We start from the raw sequence: 16,318 nt of genomic DNA on the forward strand, positions 1-16,318 counted from the left end.
CAGATCGACTCCATACTTCTAAATTGATTACACTGACTCACGAATCGCCCTTTTCGTGATGATTTGCACTTGATTGTTACGCTGACCTTTGTTGCGACAACGTGGGGAACGATTGCGTGCTGAGGTTATTGTGTAGCGATAGGTCGATTGCCTGTTTGATATGTCAAGGATTCGAATCCGAGCGGCTGGAAGTTTCACGATGCGCCGCATTAGATGCCGCAAAGCCGCAATTTTAACTCAATAGGGAACGCCACAGTAGGAGTCATGGCCGATGTCCGCTGTGAGAGTGAATCTAGATGGGACGAAAGGCAGACATGGATTTCACCTAACTTTACCTAGTTCTACCCATATACCTATGCCAGCCCATCGCAATCCGGTACTGGCATCCCAATTATCAAGCTTACCCTGTTTCTATCAAATCATTGATTGTAATCTCGAACCTGTTTGGATGGTTCATGTAAGAGTGTTTGCAGCTTCGGGCACAAGCCGACTTGCAAAATCCACTTTGCTTGCACTGCTAGTGAACTCTATTCCTGCGGCTCCGCGACATTGGAAAATGGTGCCGCACGCGATCCGACAAGTCAAATATTCCCCAATATGGTAATATTTCAGTCTAAGGCAAGTCTATACCGCAAATTATCATAAATCTATGCATGGATCAAGAATCATATATCAAAACACTGTCCGTTGAACACGAATTGGATACTGTCTGTATATCTGATCTAAGATATATCTCGCTTGAGCACATTAGACAAGACTAAAGAGTGAATAGTGTCGGGATTTCTCCGGTTCCTTCATACTCAGCAATAATCTTCTTATTAGCCCTTCGAAGAATAAACTTCAACAAGAAGCAAACGCAGATTTCCAATACAGCAAAGGCCAAAAGAAGAATCACCGCCCTAGTATACCTTGGCTCATCATCCGAGTCGAAGAAGTAAGGGCTCCAGATGGTTCCAAGCTGACCGGTGACATTGATGATAGCCGTTGCACAAGCCTTCTTCGTCGGTGTCTGACAAAGTGAAGACGCAGCCCAGCTGTACAAAGCCGCGTTTGCTCCAAAGCAGCCGCAGATGTACAAGAACGATGCAGCATAACGAGCGGGGATATTGATAGTCGCAGCACTGATAATAAACCCGACTATTGCGAAGAGGATCGCAACGCTTATGTGCCACCCTCTCTCTGCTTTGCGATCACTGTGCCAAACGATGAAGTATGAAATGAAGGCTCCCAGGAGATACGGTGGTGCGGTGCAGACAAGAGTTATTGTCCGGCTACCCAAGTTGAAGCCTCGTACGATGGCAGGGTAGAAGTAGTTGAACCCGTAGGCAGACTGGTTAGACAGGGGCAAAAGAGCCTGGGCCATGGTCAGATGCTTTCGCAAACATGGGGATTCAGAGCACTTACAAAAGCCCATACTTTGACATCAGTGACGGCAAGTCTCAAGCCATGCAACACAGATTGGCCATGTTCCTCCTCAGACACAGCATCTCTGGCCATACGAGTGACAGTCTCCTCTTTCTCCTCCGCGGTAAATAGCCAATTCTGACTCTTTGTAGCAGGGAAATCGGGAAGCATCACAAATGCGACTAGGCCCAGCAGAAATGTAGCAGCACCTTCGAGGATGAACAGCCATCGCCATCCCTCAAGTCCAGCTACACCTCCCAAGCCTGCAAAGATACCTGCAGCCAATAGGCCAGACACTGCAGTTGCAAGCACAAGCCCGGAATACAGAACTGCATAACGGAGTGCCAACTCTTTCTTGGTATACCAGCAGGATAGTAGGAAGAAGATGCCCGGGAAGAAAGGTGCCTCGCATATGCCGAGGAAAAAGCGAACGACAATCAGATGGTTGAATGAATTACAGGCAGCGGTGGCAGACGATACGACAGACCATAGATGGTATATAAATCGAAGGTCGGACGCGGGTTAGAATCATGTTGCTCGGAATCTGCATGAGCATGTATCTGTCTCTCCCGTTATTTTATGTCTCCCGTAACCGACAGTTGACTGACCCATTATTCAGAATTGACAAAGCAGTACTGTAATTAGTGCCAGTCAACCCAAGATCCTTTTCCAAAGAGTCCAATTTTGCCATCACCAGCGACAAAGTTCGCTTCTGAGAGCTTGGTGGACATGTTGCTGAAGGCTTGATGATGGAAAGATATTGAGAATGTGTTTGAGTACATTGGTTGTTTTCCTGGAGGCCAAGGGTCTACTTTATATCTTTCTTGCTCGAGAAAGCTTACCAACAACGGGTCGAGATAATACTCTAGGTATGGGGCCCCGGACCGGGGCCATGAATCGTGGGGTATCTCGCATCGACTCTGGTAAGTCTTCGAATTCGTGAAACGCTATTGGCCATATCGCGAAGCGAGGCCGTGAGGCTTTCCATGAAGAGTGGTGCAATGCTAGTGATTCAACGGAGGTGTACCTCCATCCGGCACCTAACGTTAGACGTTGTGGCTGACTAGTAGGATTCCCACTATCTTATAGCTGCAACGGGCGCTTTGATGTGCTGAGAAGTCTAGACAAAGTGAAGTCGATCAGTGTATCTCCGTTCCGAGAGTTTCCTGCCGAAGTGGATTCAATGGCTACAGTTAACGTTGACTATTCTAGATCGCTGCTCTTATCAATGCTCCAGGCAAGCTTCGCGGATACGTCTCCGACCACAGGGTCAGTTGCTGAACCGCCATCGGCGAGCGGGGTCAGGAATCGGAGAAGACTAAAGATAATTTATGGTCAATTGTTATCACAGGGTCTGACCACGCCTCGAAAACACTGACGCACTCCTTCTCCAGTATTGCACGAGGACATCGCTTGTTTCACGTCTTGACTCTTGTAGTTCTATATTCAGCTTATAAATTTACTGAAGTAACCTATCATGGCTTGTCAAAGAAGTCTCGCATTTTTTATCATTACATTAACCAGGTGTCAAAAGATAAATGTAATCAATATTATATTAATTTGTTAAATAAGCAAAACTGGGATTATCAAAGCTTGCTAGACTTCTCAGGAATAGCAGCGATAGCTTCCATCTCCACATGAGCGCCCTTTAGGGGAAGCTGAGCAACAGCGACGCATGTTCGACTCTGAGGGTCATTATCAGCACTATGTCGACTTTCGAGGCAAGGATGTAACTTACTGGCTTGGGATCTGAAGTGAAAAACTCGAGATATGCTTTGTTGACCTCAGCATAGTGGTCCATGTCCAATATAAAGATGGTGACTTTTAAAGCATTGTGAAGGCTTGTTCCCGCTTTGTTAAGAATAGCGTCGAGGTTCTTGAGTGCACCCGCCTATACTGAGTGTTAGGGCACATAATGCGCTCTTATTTCGGGGGATACAAAGGGGACATACGGTTTGATGGTAGGGCCCCTCAGCCAGTTGTCGAGTCTGGGGATCCATACCGAGCGAGCCTGAGCAGTAGACTGTTCCATTATGGATAATTGCCTGAGAGAGATGGGGACTGGGGGCAGGTGCGTCAGTAGTCAGAACACCGGTTCGGAGAGACATGATGAAATGGCGTAAGAGTCAAAAGGTGTAGAGCTTGAACACGGTTATCTAAGATGGGACAGTATCAGTTTGAAGGTCGGGTCGATCCAAGAGGGAGATAGTTACTTATAATCTACTAGGTAAGAGAGTCTCCGATGCTCAAAGAGAGCTCAGGGGGGCATTTTTATAGAGAGCATACTGAAAAGTCAACTTGATTGCATCTCCCCAACGAGAAGCCTGGATGAATCCGTGATAGACCTCTCCGCAGTCTCCACCGTCAAAGAAGAATGGAGGTGGATCTCCGTGAGACTAATGCAAGTCAATGCCCAATCAAGTCTCGACGGACACCTCCCTCCATCGCTCCAGATGCACTCGTTTTGACTACCAAGTGGCGTCCTTGAAATGGCTTCGGCAATTGATGGCAATGCAGTGGAAATCTGACAGAACATGTAATATATACTGAGAACCATGATATGAACCCTGGAAATGCTGATAAGACGCCTTATACGAGCGAGGTATACTACCGGCTTCTCCCGACCTGAGAGAATAAGCCTGCAACAATTTTCTCTTCCTATAAGAGCACTCACTAGCTCGTCTTCCAAGTATTCCATCCTAAACCAAATAACTTCGTGTACTTACTCCAACAATTTTCTATTTCTGCTCGTCCAGAATGTCTCATCAAGGTGAAACTATTGTTATCGTTGGGTGCGTCGAATAGTGTGCTAGACTTGGAAGCTATTGCTTTCCTCTTCAACAATCAATCCGCTGAGAACAACGACTAACTGCAACCTATAGCGCTGGTGTCATAGGACTATCCACGGCCCTTCGCATCCAAGAACAAACTCTTACACAACAAAGCCCACCGTCTATCGTCATTGTCGCACGAGACTTCCCCAACGAGACGTCCATCAACTACGCTACACCATGGGCCGGCGCACATTATCGACCATGCCCAGGGAACACTCCCCAGCTACTCCAAGAAGCGGTATGGGCGAAGAAGACATATGATACTCTTGACAGTTGGTCTGAGAAAGACAAACTCGCCGCTGGTGTTGAATTCATGCCAGGAGAAGAGTTTTTCGAAAATCCAGCGCCTGAATATGTCGATGCCACTAAGGATGTATCAAAATCGGTCTATGCTCACCTCGAATCGAGCTTTGAGTTATTAAGTAGCAGTGAGTTGAGTGCTATAGGTGACTCCCTGCGACTGGGTTTTCGTTATCGGACATATTCTCTCAACAGCCCTCTATATGCTTCATTCTTGCAGCGCAGATTTCAGAACAGAGGAGGTCGTGTAAGGCAATACACACTTGCATCTCTAGAAGAGGTTTTCTCGATTGAAGTTTCTGTGTCTGTTGTGATCAACTGCTCGGGCATGGGCTTCGGCGATCCGAAAGTATTCCCCATCCGTGGTAGGTGACAAGAAACTGGAGCGACGGCGATTCTATCACTGACGTGTTTCAGGCCAGACATGTCTTGTGAGGAATCCAATTTTCAAGACAATAACACGCCAGAACTCGGATGGGTCTTGGTCATTCGCTATCCCTCGACCCTCAGAAGGCGGCACTATCATTGGAGGCACCAAAGAGCCCAACAATTGGAACCCCTATCCTTCAGCTGAGACAAGACAGACTCTCTTGTCCAATGCAGCAAAGTGGTTCCCTTTCAACAGCGAAGGTCCTGTATCTGTAAACAGCAAGGAGTCCGATCGCTTCGATGTTGTCAGGGACATCGTTGGTCGTCGGCCAGCGCGTGAAGGCGGCCTTCGCCTGGAACTGGAACATCTCAAACCAGGTGTCGTTGTTCATGCGTATGGTATTGGTGGTAGAGGTCTTGAGCTATCATGGGGCATCGCAGACGATGTGATTTCTTTGGTCCAAAAGCAAGGCTATTTCTCCTCACGAGCGCGTTTATAGATCAGTCACAGCCTGATGACTCTGTTATTTCTTTCACTATGTTGGAAGGTAAAGGATGGTTACCTTCAATTGTGTACGGGGAGAACGCCAAGTGCAAGTAATTGATTCAGTCCATTATGAAAGTTTCGATTCGCTATGCTAAACCCAAATGCAAGTCTATGTCTAAAGATTACATGATACGCTTATGAACACTTATCAGGCATACCCTGAGTAGAAAGGAACTCAACACCCGAAGCAGGCTTACCACCCAAGACGATGTCAAAGTAGGTGTTCTGCTCCTCGTACTTGGTCTTCGCCTGGAACCCAGTAAAGCCGGCGGACTTCTTACCGGTAGCCTTGAAGTTGACGATCTCAGTCTGGAACTTGGGAACAATAGAACCCTTGACGGGTTTCTTGTGGGCGACGCGGAGGGTCAAGGGGTCCTTGGCACGGGCGTCGCGAACCATGGCTGTGACGACGAGAGGTGCATTGGGGAGCGTCTCGAGCACGGCGCAGGACTGCTGAAGCTGGTAGAGGACAGTGTCATCGACCTTGTAGCCGCCGGTCTTCTGGTTATCGTGGGTGACGGTCGTCTTGGTGGAGGGCTTGACCTCCTGGATCCAGAACTTGGTGATACCATTCTTGGCGTCAATGGTGGCATCGTACTCGAAGTTCGCAAAGAGCTCACCGGCACCGTTAGAAGTACCACCCTGGAAAGTCACCTGCTGCGTAGGTACAGTGACCTTCTTGCCGTCTCGACCAGTGTAGATGAGGTTGATAGCGAGGTCATCGTTGCTACGAATGTTGTTCGTGATTTTGACTCTGACTGAGCCCGTCCAATGAATCTTTCCCTTACTGTTAAGAGACAATTCGGTGATGTAAGGGCGAATATCGTAAGCCTCGAGGACGGGGGTGAGCTGCACACTCTTGGGGACGGTATCGATCATGCGGGTGAGGATATCAGCACACATGCTTTTGAACCCAGCCTTGGTCGCAAGCTTCTTCATGGTAGCCTTGTCGTTATCGAAGATTCTCTTATCAGAATGGAAGGTCGCGTTCTTTGCAGCAACCAGAGGGTTCTTGGACGTGCCGGCCAAGTACTCGGTGACAATGCCGTTATGGAAAGAAGAGATGTCCTTCTGGAAGGGCACGGAAGTATCGTTGTTGGGGTCAGCCTTGATCTCGACGATCTCGGGGAAGTCAACGCTGTGCACGCCGCCGATAGCATGACCGCAAGCAACCATAGCAGTCATGTCCTCCTTAGTGAAGCCGGCCTTGGTGAAGGCAGAGAAGGTATCCTTCAAGTTGGTCGAAGGCTCAGGGACACCCGATGGACCAGCCTTGAAGGCATCGACTCGGCCAGCACGGAAAGGAATGTTAGGACCCTCGCAAGCTCCGACGGCAAGCACTGTGCCGAGGGCTGTAAGGTCAGAAGCGCTGGCGCGCGGGTTGTAGAAGCCATGGAAAAAGCTGAAGGTGTTGTTGAAGGCCAGGCCTGGGTTCTCAGGTCGAGAAGACTCCCAGTAGATCGAAGCATCCAGGCCACCTGTTCCTGCTTTGGCATCGTGTGTGATGACATCGTGGAAGGCTGTTCGGAGCCATTCGGCCGTGTTTTGTTGTCCAGGATTATTGCTTCCGAACGTGCAAGTTCTTAGCGCTAGGGATTGTCAGTATTGACTCGGGACGATGGAATGAATAGTGGGTTTCTTACCATCAGCGAAACCTCTCTTGTTGTATCCTCCTTGCACATATAGGAGATCTTCAACCTCATCCCATTTTGAGGGCCACACAAGCTGCGAAGCAGCACTAAATTGAACGAGCGCAATAGCGAGAGTAGTTGAGCCTTTCATGACGGACGGAAATGAATTGAACGAATGTATTTGTGCTACAAAACGAATGGCACGGTGTCTCTCGCCATGTTATACTACATTTCTACCAAGAGTCCAAGCACAATAACCCAGCAGACGATGTTTCACTTATGGAGCAGAATTAGAGAATACGAGAACCTGACTCCCCAATAGTGTAAAACCTATGCATAAATTCAGCCTAGAATGTCCGTCGGGCATTCCGCATGACTAGGACCCAGACCGAGACAGCGGGAGATACGAGCCTGAACGAGTCTGAACGAGCCCACCCAAGTGGAGTGCCCCCAAAATTTCCAGGGCTCGTAAACTAATTGACCAATGGTGTTGGCTTGATTTCAATGCAGATCTCCTCAAATTTGCAATTTACCCGCCAAGGCTAGACCGTAGGACTAATTTTAGATGTCGGCAAGGCAATGCCGAACTCCACTAGGAAGTTCTGGAAGGTCGCCTCGACCTGATGATCTACGCTTTGACTGGAATGCTAGGAACTATTGTAAGGCAATGTTATGTTAGTCTTTATCTTGACTCGCTAGTTCAATGCTGGATATCCACTAGTTGAACCGTATAGCATATCTCTCTCCCTTTGGTGACATAGAGTTTGCTGGGACGGCTCGTAGCTAAGTTCTATAATTAACTTTATGATAGCCAAAGATAATCACGATAGATACTGATAGACGAGAGGTTATTATTTATACTCTGTTTACGGATACTATACGAGAAATATCAAAAGTTCTTCGGCTCGCCGCTATGACACTCCGCTGTTGATCTTTCGTTTGCAGCAGGGATGGACAAAGTCTTCGGGGCCCAGGATTACAAAAAATGCCACTGGCATTAAGTCTTTCTGATAAATACGTACATGCAAATGATTGCATATGGTCTACGTCTCGAGTTTGTTAATTTATCTCTTTTTCTCAAATAGTTCTTAGTCTTAACCCGAGACCCCTGAGTGGTTTTAATCCCTACTTTCCAGTATCCAACTGGCTACCCTACGTATGTTGTTTGCTAATTCATGTTGAACAAGTCACAAGTTTTGCTCTTTTATAGAGTTTTTACTGTTTTAAACAATCTATTTTAGGCTGAAGGTTAACTATAAGTTTCTTTTCCATGATAGAAATCGTTCAAGAGAAGGCTGGCCCAACTATATAGAAATATTCTGCCACCGATATGATCACAGTTACAGCTTTCCAACAAAACTTCCAGCAGAGAGAACCTAGTTGCAGTAGAAAAACAACGCCACTACAGCATTTGAGACAATGTCTCTTTCAGATAAACTATAACCATGATTGTACCTACTGACCAAGGCTCAACCAGTTTTATTTACCCTCTCCCTCGGCTTCATCATTCGACCAATCACCCTCCGAATCGTCGTCCTGCACCTGCTCAATCCCTGGTGAACCCTTCGGATCATCCTCATCCTCTTCCTTCTCTTCCTCCTCCTCATCATCATCGTCAACAAATTCTGGTCCTCGCTCTGCCCATTTATCGTGATAGGGATGAAAATCCTCCCTATAACGATAGCACTTGAAACACAATCCATACGAGAGCTCGCAACCGTCACAGTAGTATAAGGTACCATAGACGTGCTGATGGGTTAGTAAAATGTGTACACTGGTTGCGAGAGAAAACTTACAAAGAGGCATAAGTCGCAATACCATGTAGTTCGCGCTGCTTTCTTGGAAGCATGGAACTTGGACTTCCAGTCATCTTCCTTTCTTTTACTAGGACTTGCTGTTAACACATCTATCACTTCTTGTGATGCGCCATGGAATCTGGCCATCTTAAGGGGCGACCATTCTCTGTCATCCGAGGTCCGACCTCGAACCGATGGATCTGCTCCACGATCTAGAAGAAGCTTCACGATTTCAGGACTGACCTCCTTGGGCGTGCCCCAACTCTCACAAACGCGACATGCCCAGAGCAGAGGCGTCCAACCATCGTCGTCAGGCTCATTGATGGATATTGTGCCACTTGTATGTGAGAGTACCAGTTCCACAAGATCGGATCTTCCCGTTGCTACAGCAAAATGTAGCACTGTCAGGCCAGACTTGGTCTTCGTAGTGATGCCGAGACGTTCTTCATCATCGCCACTTCCCTCGAGTAATAGGTTGAAATGCTGAACTGTTTTCAAGGCTGCATAGTGTATCGGCCGCCGCCCTTGGAGGTCTTGCCATCCAATATCAGCACCTTTCTCAAGAATGAGCTTGATCATGTCTAGAGAGCCACTCAGGATTGCTGCGTTCAGGACTGATCCCATGTTGCCACCGTGAACATTGAGGTCGGCTCCAGCGTCATTAATTAGATGTTGGGCAATTATATCCTTGTTCTCTGCAGAAGTATAATATTTCTCAAACAATCTCTGAAGAGGTGAGCCATACATCCAGGAATTAGCGACATCCGGGCTAGCACCCTTCTTGACGAGCACTTTAACGATGTCAACGTTGCACTTCTCTGTTGCGATGTGTAGAGCAGTCCCATTCTCAGCGGCCTCCGCATTCAAATCAATCTTTTGAGAAGAGAGCAGTCGTACTAAAGGAAGGTCTCCGTTGACGACGGCTTTCCCCAGAGGGGTATACTTTTCGTTGTTCCGGATTGTCAAACTGGCACCGCGGTTTATCAGGCGTCTGACGACAGATAGATTTGCAGGGTTAGGAAGACAGAAGATAGCAGAACTTTCCCATATGTCTCTAGCGTCGATGTCCAAGTTGTACTCCAGTAGGATCTTGACACTCTCCTCTTGGTTGGTGGCCACAGCTAGGATCAGAGGTGTCCCGCCTTTTGGAGTTTTCGCTTCAATATCAGCACCGGCTTCCAATAGCAGCCGTAGTAGCTCATTGTAACCACAGGATGCTGCACAAAGAAGCGGCGTATAGCCCGCGTCTGTAAAGTCTCCGTCGGGGCATTTGGTTTCAAGATCTGGTTTGTGCTCAAGAAGCAGCTCGACTACCTTTGTCTGATTGAAATACGCCGCGAGGTAGAATGGCGTGCCATCAGGACCGAGTGCGTTTATATCAGCCCCAGCTTCGACCAGAACCTTCATACAGTCCGGCAAGTCGTAAGAAAAGTGAGTTGCATTCCATTTGTTATTGTCGCCGCCGCTAACGGCATTCATATCCGCACCGGCATTAATCAACGTCTTGGCTATTGCCGCTTGATTTCCCAGGACGGCGGACATCAGAGGTGTAATTTCTTTGGGAGCAGCATAGTTGACGTCGGCTCTTTTCCCCAGGAGAGCTGTAACTATATCTGTGTAACCTGCCCTAGCAGCCGCCACCAAAGGCGTGCCATGGTATGGGGAGTCGTCCAACTGCACATCGACCTTGTGACCCTCTTTGAGCAGCATGTTCACAATCTCAATATTATTCGCTCTCGCAGCGTGGATAAGAGCAGAATCGTCATCGAACTCTTTACACGTGCCGTGGTCAAGCAGCATACGGCAAATCTCAACGTGGCCTGATCGTGCCGCTATGCCCAATGCATGGAATGAGTGAACTTCCCTTAACTTTGAATTGATATCCACGCCAGCATCAAGTACTGACTTGAGGCACTTTGGGTAGGGAGCCCCTACGATGGGGATAAGGGCAGGTCGAAGTTCTCTCACGTTGGCAGTGAGGACTTCTGTGTTCGCTCCAGCCTCGACGAGAGCTTGCAACACTGCGTGGTGACCTCTACCTCCCGCATACCATAGAGCGTTCCTGCCCTTGTTATCCTGTGCACCAATGAGTGCTGCTTTGGCCAGCCTGTCGATGATCTTCGCTCGTCCATACTTGCCAGCTACCACTATGGGCGGCGTGTCTACCCAGTTGGAGTTGACGGCAGCAGGGTCAGCTCCGTGCTCTATTAGGGAGTCGAAAGCTGCAGTCTCGTCTCTAACGATGGCACAATGAAGAGGTGGTGAACAATTTGGATCTGTCGAGTTCGCGTCTGCTCCAGCTCCTAAGATGGTCTTTAAGTGCTCAGTTGAACCGAGATAAGCGAGCCGCGAAGTAAGAGCGCCAGGCCACTGAGCTATGTGCAAAGTTTCAATGGCATACGATAACAAGATGCCCAGTGTTTCCAGTTCAGCCGATCGTGCTGCGGCCATTATAGCTTCGATGCAGATATCTACATTTGCGCTTGACCTTTGGAGGAGTAACTTGACAACATCGCTATGTCCGTATCTCGATGCCTCGATAAGTGCCTGGGAAATATCCCGTTTGTCAGGTTCTTGAGACTGAATACAGTTTTTAACCGAGTCTTCGTCGCCTATAGATGCAATTACCGGCATATGTGAAAGGAAGAGTCGGTCCGATCTGATATGAGGATTTGAAAGGAACCATTTGGCTGCATCCCAACGCTCGAGTGCCGTATCATCATTGAAGAAGTTTGCGATGCTGGAGGATTCTGGCTTTGGAGATAATGATGAGTGACTTCGCTGGTAGTGCAATGACCAAAATTCGACAGCATACGATGTGATATCTGATGAGCTCTCGAAAATTCGCTGATCAATAGGACATGTTCGGCAAGCTGCTAGGATCTTGTCTTGAGTAGAACGTGAGGTGAGATATCCGACACAAGCATCTGTGATCTCTCGATGACCTTCTTCCGGAGAGTTCCAAGCGTACCAAGGCAGTTCTAGGTCGGAAGCGTCTCTGCTAGTCGCCAGGAAATCCCGAGAAGCTGGATGGCGAAATTGAACTTGACCACTCTCTAGGATGATCATAGGCCCAAGGCACTTTTCAATATCCCACATGAGATCTCCATAGGGCTTCTGGCCAGGCACCAGGCCCGTAGAGGCATCAAGGCTAAGTGCACTTCCCAGTTCTTCAGGAGTCAGCGGGCTAACGGATAGGGATATCCACATCAAGACCTTTCGAGCCCATGGCCGTGAGCTTTCAGGCACCGCATCTAAGCATCTTTTGGATATCTTGGCCGGTGAAAGAGGGGTAAGAAATGAGAGCTCCCGCTCTAGAGCTGACTTGGTCGATGCACAAGGTGCTACCAGAAGCCATTCGAGAAGGAGGCGGCGAAGCAAGTCATCGTCACTGCAGGAATCCAATATTTGTCGTACTTCTTGCTCAAAGTGGCGATATTGTGGTCGAATTTGGCACAGCTCAGTCATAAATTCGAGCACAATGCTCTCCATAACATCAGCTGTCGACGGGTGCTCTCTCAAGTCAATCGAAGGGTACTCTGATAGAGCCTCGCGGATCTGATTATCATCAACGGTCGTCACCAGAATCTTGAAATGCTGCTCGGAATTCTTGGCCATGTCAGAGACCATGGATAAGAACATGCTACTGCTGTCATCACATTGATCGAGCCGATCAATGATCCAGTGAATTTCGCCAAGGGTTGTTATATCCTTCATGATCTTCTCCAAAAAGAAGAAGGCATCTTTATCAGTCCAACAATCCGAGAAATCAGGCGGTTCTATATCTGGCATCTTGCTATTAGGGGATTCCCTTATCTGACTGAGAATCTGGAGCAAGAAGGAGTTTGCCATGGCCCCCATGGAATTTAGGCGAATATCGTGTTTGTCGAATTTGAAGTATAGAATGGCTCGGAAGGTCGTGCTCCTTCCACGATCTATTATCCCCTCATACACATGCTGAGCCACACTAGATATGGCAGAGGTGCCGTGGATATGCAGAAGACCAAGACCCCAAGACTTCAGCCATTTAACCATGGCATCGTGCTCAGAAATCCAGACGAATCCACGGGTGGTGTTGAACTTGAATGGGTGGATCGGAGGTGCCTGGTGCATTATGGCTCTCATAACATGGGATAACTTATCATCCTGCCAAGGAACTGAAATAGAAATCAGAATGTGTTCTCTAGTTGATTTTTCACTGCGTGTTGACTTACAAGATGAAATCCTCTTGGTGGGAAAGCCTCCATACGAGGTATATGCTTCAGGTTCATCTATCAACTCTTTGTGAGACTTGTCAATGAGCAAAACTTTCTCCATGGGAACTCCAAGTGCTGCCGTGTATTTGTCAAAGACCTGTAAGCCAGTCAGTGTTATCAATGCAACAAAAACCTACTTTCCCACTCACCCTTTCAGTAGCATCTGTCTTTGATGAAATGATATTGATAACGTTGGCCCGTGTGAGGACTCTAGTGTTCAGGAAAGCATTGTTCACGTCAATGATTGATCTCGCTAGACATCTCATGATCGCCTTAGTCACTATTGAGTCTGCCGGCTTCAACATTTCAAGCCTGCTAGCAAGAATCTCGATGTCTTGATGCGTATCGAGGGTTCTGTGTGGACAGCCGAAGAACATCTGCAAAAAGTCAATGATAGCTCACAGACAACTCGAATTTTTTGTTCCGTACCAAAAGTTTCGTTGAGTAGCTAATATCGGTATGTTCACTGTCATAGCGACTCGCTAGTATCAAAGCCTGATGTGATGTTAGTATGAATACAACGAAATAGATTGCTTCCCAACCAACCTTTTTGGCAATGATTCCTCCTATGTCATGAGCAAAGAAAGCCAATGGTAACGCCTATAGAGTTTCAGTTGGTTATCGTTCGAATATAGAATTCATCAAGTGCACTAACAGGTTGCTGGCCTCTCCTCAGCTCACTGAGCTTTTGAAGAAGCGTAAAGGCCTCAGAGGAAATCGCCTCCTCGGGATATGTAGCTCCTGCTAATTTTGTGGCATCATAGGCATACCGGATAATGCGAACTTCCCAGTTCATGTGGGCTGCCAAATCCTGAATCCAGGTGTTCGTCTTGCTTGAACTCCATGGCTTGACCTGGCCACCGAGGCCATGGATTGCTACAATACTATGAGAGGGTTTGTTAGAATTCTGGCTTGTGAAAAGATGTAAGCCTGTCTTACTCGAATTTCTTTTCGCTTGCCTCATATCCTTCGGTTGAATCGATCAAGAGACCCAAGTCGGAGGATGGAGAATCGTTGTCCACAGTATTGCTAGATGTCTCCGTAGCATCGAACGACCGTTCTTCTTGTTCCATGGTAAGTTCGACAGATGCCTACGATGATGATACAATGTATGCTAGTTCTTAGAGACTGGAGGATGATACGGTCAAAGTCATCATGGGGAGCAGTAGTGTCATATGCTGACTCAGCTACCACGAAATGGACTGACCGGCCACGGATTATGTGAGCCTATAATCATTAACCCCTCGTATCGAATTTTGTGCTACAGTACTTTCGAGAGGCTGGGAAATTGAGGGGTTTTCATCCTCAGTGATAGAAATAGTCAATCCTATGGTACCCTAAGTTTATGCGAAGTCTTCCTCGATATTTTTGTCACCTGCGATATGGGCCCCAAGTTTTCCAGATCCCCGAGGGCTGCTTACGATCTGCATGAGCTGAATGACAACTGGCGATAATCTCGAAAACCGACCTATAGATAAGCATAAAGAGCCTTGCGAGGTTGGGTAATCCTTGTCAGTGTGGAGGCTGGGCTCCTAGATGGAGTATTCGTTCCGATTTATGAACAAATCAGAGAATCTTTCACCACAGATTTTCGAGCAGGATTAAGCTATCCCTTCGAATCCGAGGGAGCACCAGGTACCCTGTTACATCAGGTCAGACTAATTAAATTTATATATCAAAGGTACTTTTCTTTATTAAAAAGATACACTAAGATATAGGTATCTCTGATCATACAACTTGCAAATCGTGACTTTTATCCTTACCATTACGCCTCCTTAAGGCTGGTACTTTGTAGCGTAATGATCAGCAGCTAATCAAAATTGGAGTCAGATCCACTTAAATTTGTATCTGGTGCTCCCTCGGATTTAAAGGGATAATCAAGCGAACAAGCTAATATCCACTTTGGGTCAAAGCTCCGCCAAGGATGCTCGCAAAAAGTTGCCAGTGCGCGATTCCGTTGGTACCTAAGATGTACCTTATGATCAAGCTTTGAGTAACCTGTGTGCTGTCTGCGGTAATCAAGTCAACTAGAGGGTTAATTTGATTCAGGAGCTATGACTACCTATCTTAATTTGCTTAACAGAGTTCTCGATGATGTTGGCCGAGGTGATATCGCAGATAGTGTTTAGATCTAGTTCCCCAAGCTTCATCTCCATGTCCTTGTACCTATCACTCGTCGGAGCCAGCGTCGGGTCAAGTAGTACCGGATCATCATGTTTGGTGGTGCCGACGAGCCATTCCATAGAAGTTCTCCAGTCGGCTTTGGCGTTGACTGTCACCACGCACTGGAAACGTCCCTCGTCTCTTCTCTTCAGCAGGATGGCGGTTCGCATGAAGACAGGCACACCAGTCTTTGTCTCAGGGTTCTCCAACAGGGTCCAAGACGCGCAGTTTGGCTTGCCATAGTTTCTTCCGCGTAAATCGATGGAGCCTGTGGCGGACCCAGCGTAGCTCATCTCTCTTGCAATTTCACGCTCATACTTCAGCCCGCTGCCTACCTGCACTCCAGCGGCGCCTGCTCCGATGGTCACATCGCCTCCAGTAGTTTTTGTCTCTGTCTGCGTCGTCTGAGAAAATCTCAAGTTGCCGTTTGGCGCGATGGTAAAAACCTGAGGATCGGCTACGCCTTTCTCACTGGCGGAAAACCTCAGCTCAATATCGACATGTGCGATGCGCCGCGCTCGTTTTCTTGGGTCAAATCGAAAGTCGAGAACAATCAGAGTGCACAGATCATCGCCATCGGGATCAAATAGGCCGTGAACAATGTCGACACTGGAGCATCGAATGTCCACGGCGCCTTTGCGCTCAATGATGTTCTCGCGCTGGTAGGGATCTAGCGGATCGTTTTGCGTATGGAATTCATTCCCTTCTTCTCCTTTTGGAACAAGTGAGATGCCAAAGGAGATATCTTCCTCTGTATCCACGTTGTAATCCGGGTCAGCACTCATGTTGTAAGCGTTGATGGTAAGCAACGCGAGATCATGCACGATGGACCATATCAGAAAACATGCCTATACTTTGCACATAGGCTAATTACACTAACCAAAGGCATTTATTTCACGCCAATACTCGCACTAGCCCTAGCTGGAAGCCCTAATCTAAGTCTTTGGCGATAGGTAGGTACTGAATAAAAGTTGAACGTTTGTGCCCAAGAAATGGGGGCACCTTTGTAGCAGTCTGA

At 47.6% G+C, this 16,318-nt stretch overlaps 7 protein-coding genes across 7 annotated transcripts; 1 reads left to right on the forward strand and 6 right to left on the reverse strand.

Moving 5' to 3' along the window:
• Positions 1 to 757: 757 nt before the first annotated feature.
• J7337_011905 (uncharacterized protein) lies at positions 758 to 1,575 on the reverse strand (the record flags this gene model as incomplete). Its single annotated transcript, XM_044829438.1, has 2 exons — positions 758 to 1,354; positions 1,405 to 1,575. 2 exons carry the CDS (start codon positions 1,573 to 1,575, stop codon positions 758 to 760), a joined length of 768 nt encoding a protein of 255 aa, XP_044676113.1.
• A 1,415-nt stretch (positions 1,576 to 2,990) lies between these two features.
• J7337_011906 (uncharacterized protein) lies at positions 2,991 to 3,512 on the reverse strand (the record flags this gene model as incomplete). Its single annotated transcript, XM_044829439.1, has 3 exons — positions 2,991 to 3,089; positions 3,143 to 3,295; positions 3,357 to 3,512. 3 exons carry the CDS (start codon positions 3,510 to 3,512, stop codon positions 2,991 to 2,993), a joined length of 408 nt encoding a protein of 135 aa, XP_044676114.1.
• A 649-nt stretch (positions 3,513 to 4,161) lies between these two features.
• J7337_011907 (uncharacterized protein) lies at positions 4,162 to 5,407 on the forward strand (the record flags this gene model as incomplete). Its single annotated transcript, XM_044829440.1, has 4 exons — positions 4,162 to 4,196; positions 4,287 to 4,666; positions 4,814 to 4,903; positions 4,956 to 5,407. 4 exons carry the CDS (start codon positions 4,162 to 4,164, stop codon positions 5,405 to 5,407), a joined length of 957 nt encoding a protein of 318 aa, XP_044676115.1.
• A 182-nt stretch (positions 5,408 to 5,589) lies between these two features.
• Positions 5,590 to 7,236, reverse strand: J7337_011908 (uncharacterized protein; the record flags this gene model as incomplete). Its single annotated transcript, XM_044829441.1, has 2 exons — positions 5,590 to 7,043; positions 7,098 to 7,236. The coding sequence occupies 2 exons, from the start codon at positions 7,234 to 7,236 to the stop codon at positions 5,590 to 5,592; spliced, it is 1,593 nt and encodes a 530-aa protein (XP_044676116.1).
• Positions 7,237 to 8,564: 1,328 nt separating this feature from the next.
• J7337_011909 (uncharacterized protein) lies at positions 8,565 to 12,994 on the reverse strand (the record flags this gene model as incomplete). Its single annotated transcript, XM_044829442.1, has 2 exons — positions 8,565 to 8,834; positions 8,882 to 12,994. The coding sequence occupies 2 exons, from the start codon at positions 12,992 to 12,994 to the stop codon at positions 8,565 to 8,567; spliced, it is 4,383 nt and encodes a 1,460-aa protein (XP_044676117.1).
• A 753-nt stretch (positions 12,995 to 13,747) lies between these two features.
• J7337_011910 (uncharacterized protein) lies at positions 13,748 to 14,210 on the reverse strand (the record flags this gene model as incomplete). The annotated part of the gene is made up of 2 exons (XM_044829443.1): positions 13,748 to 14,021; positions 14,077 to 14,210. 2 exons carry the CDS (start codon positions 14,208 to 14,210, stop codon positions 13,748 to 13,750), a joined length of 408 nt encoding a protein of 135 aa, XP_044676118.1.
• Positions 14,211 to 15,182: 972 nt separating this feature from the next.
• Positions 15,183 to 16,085, reverse strand: J7337_011911 (uncharacterized protein; the record flags this gene model as incomplete). The annotated part of the gene is made up of 1 exon (XM_044829444.1): positions 15,183 to 16,085. One exon carries the CDS (start codon positions 16,083 to 16,085, stop codon positions 15,183 to 15,185), a length of 903 nt encoding a protein of 300 aa, XP_044676119.1.
• Between the last annotated feature and the right edge of the window lie 233 nt (positions 16,086 to 16,318).

The sequence above is a fragment of the Fusarium musae genome, chromosome 9, assembly GCF_019915245.1.
Source record: "Fusarium musae strain F31 chromosome 9, whole genome shotgun sequence".
Lineage (NCBI taxonomy): Eukaryota > Fungi > Ascomycota > Sordariomycetes > Hypocreales > Nectriaceae > Fusarium > Fusarium musae.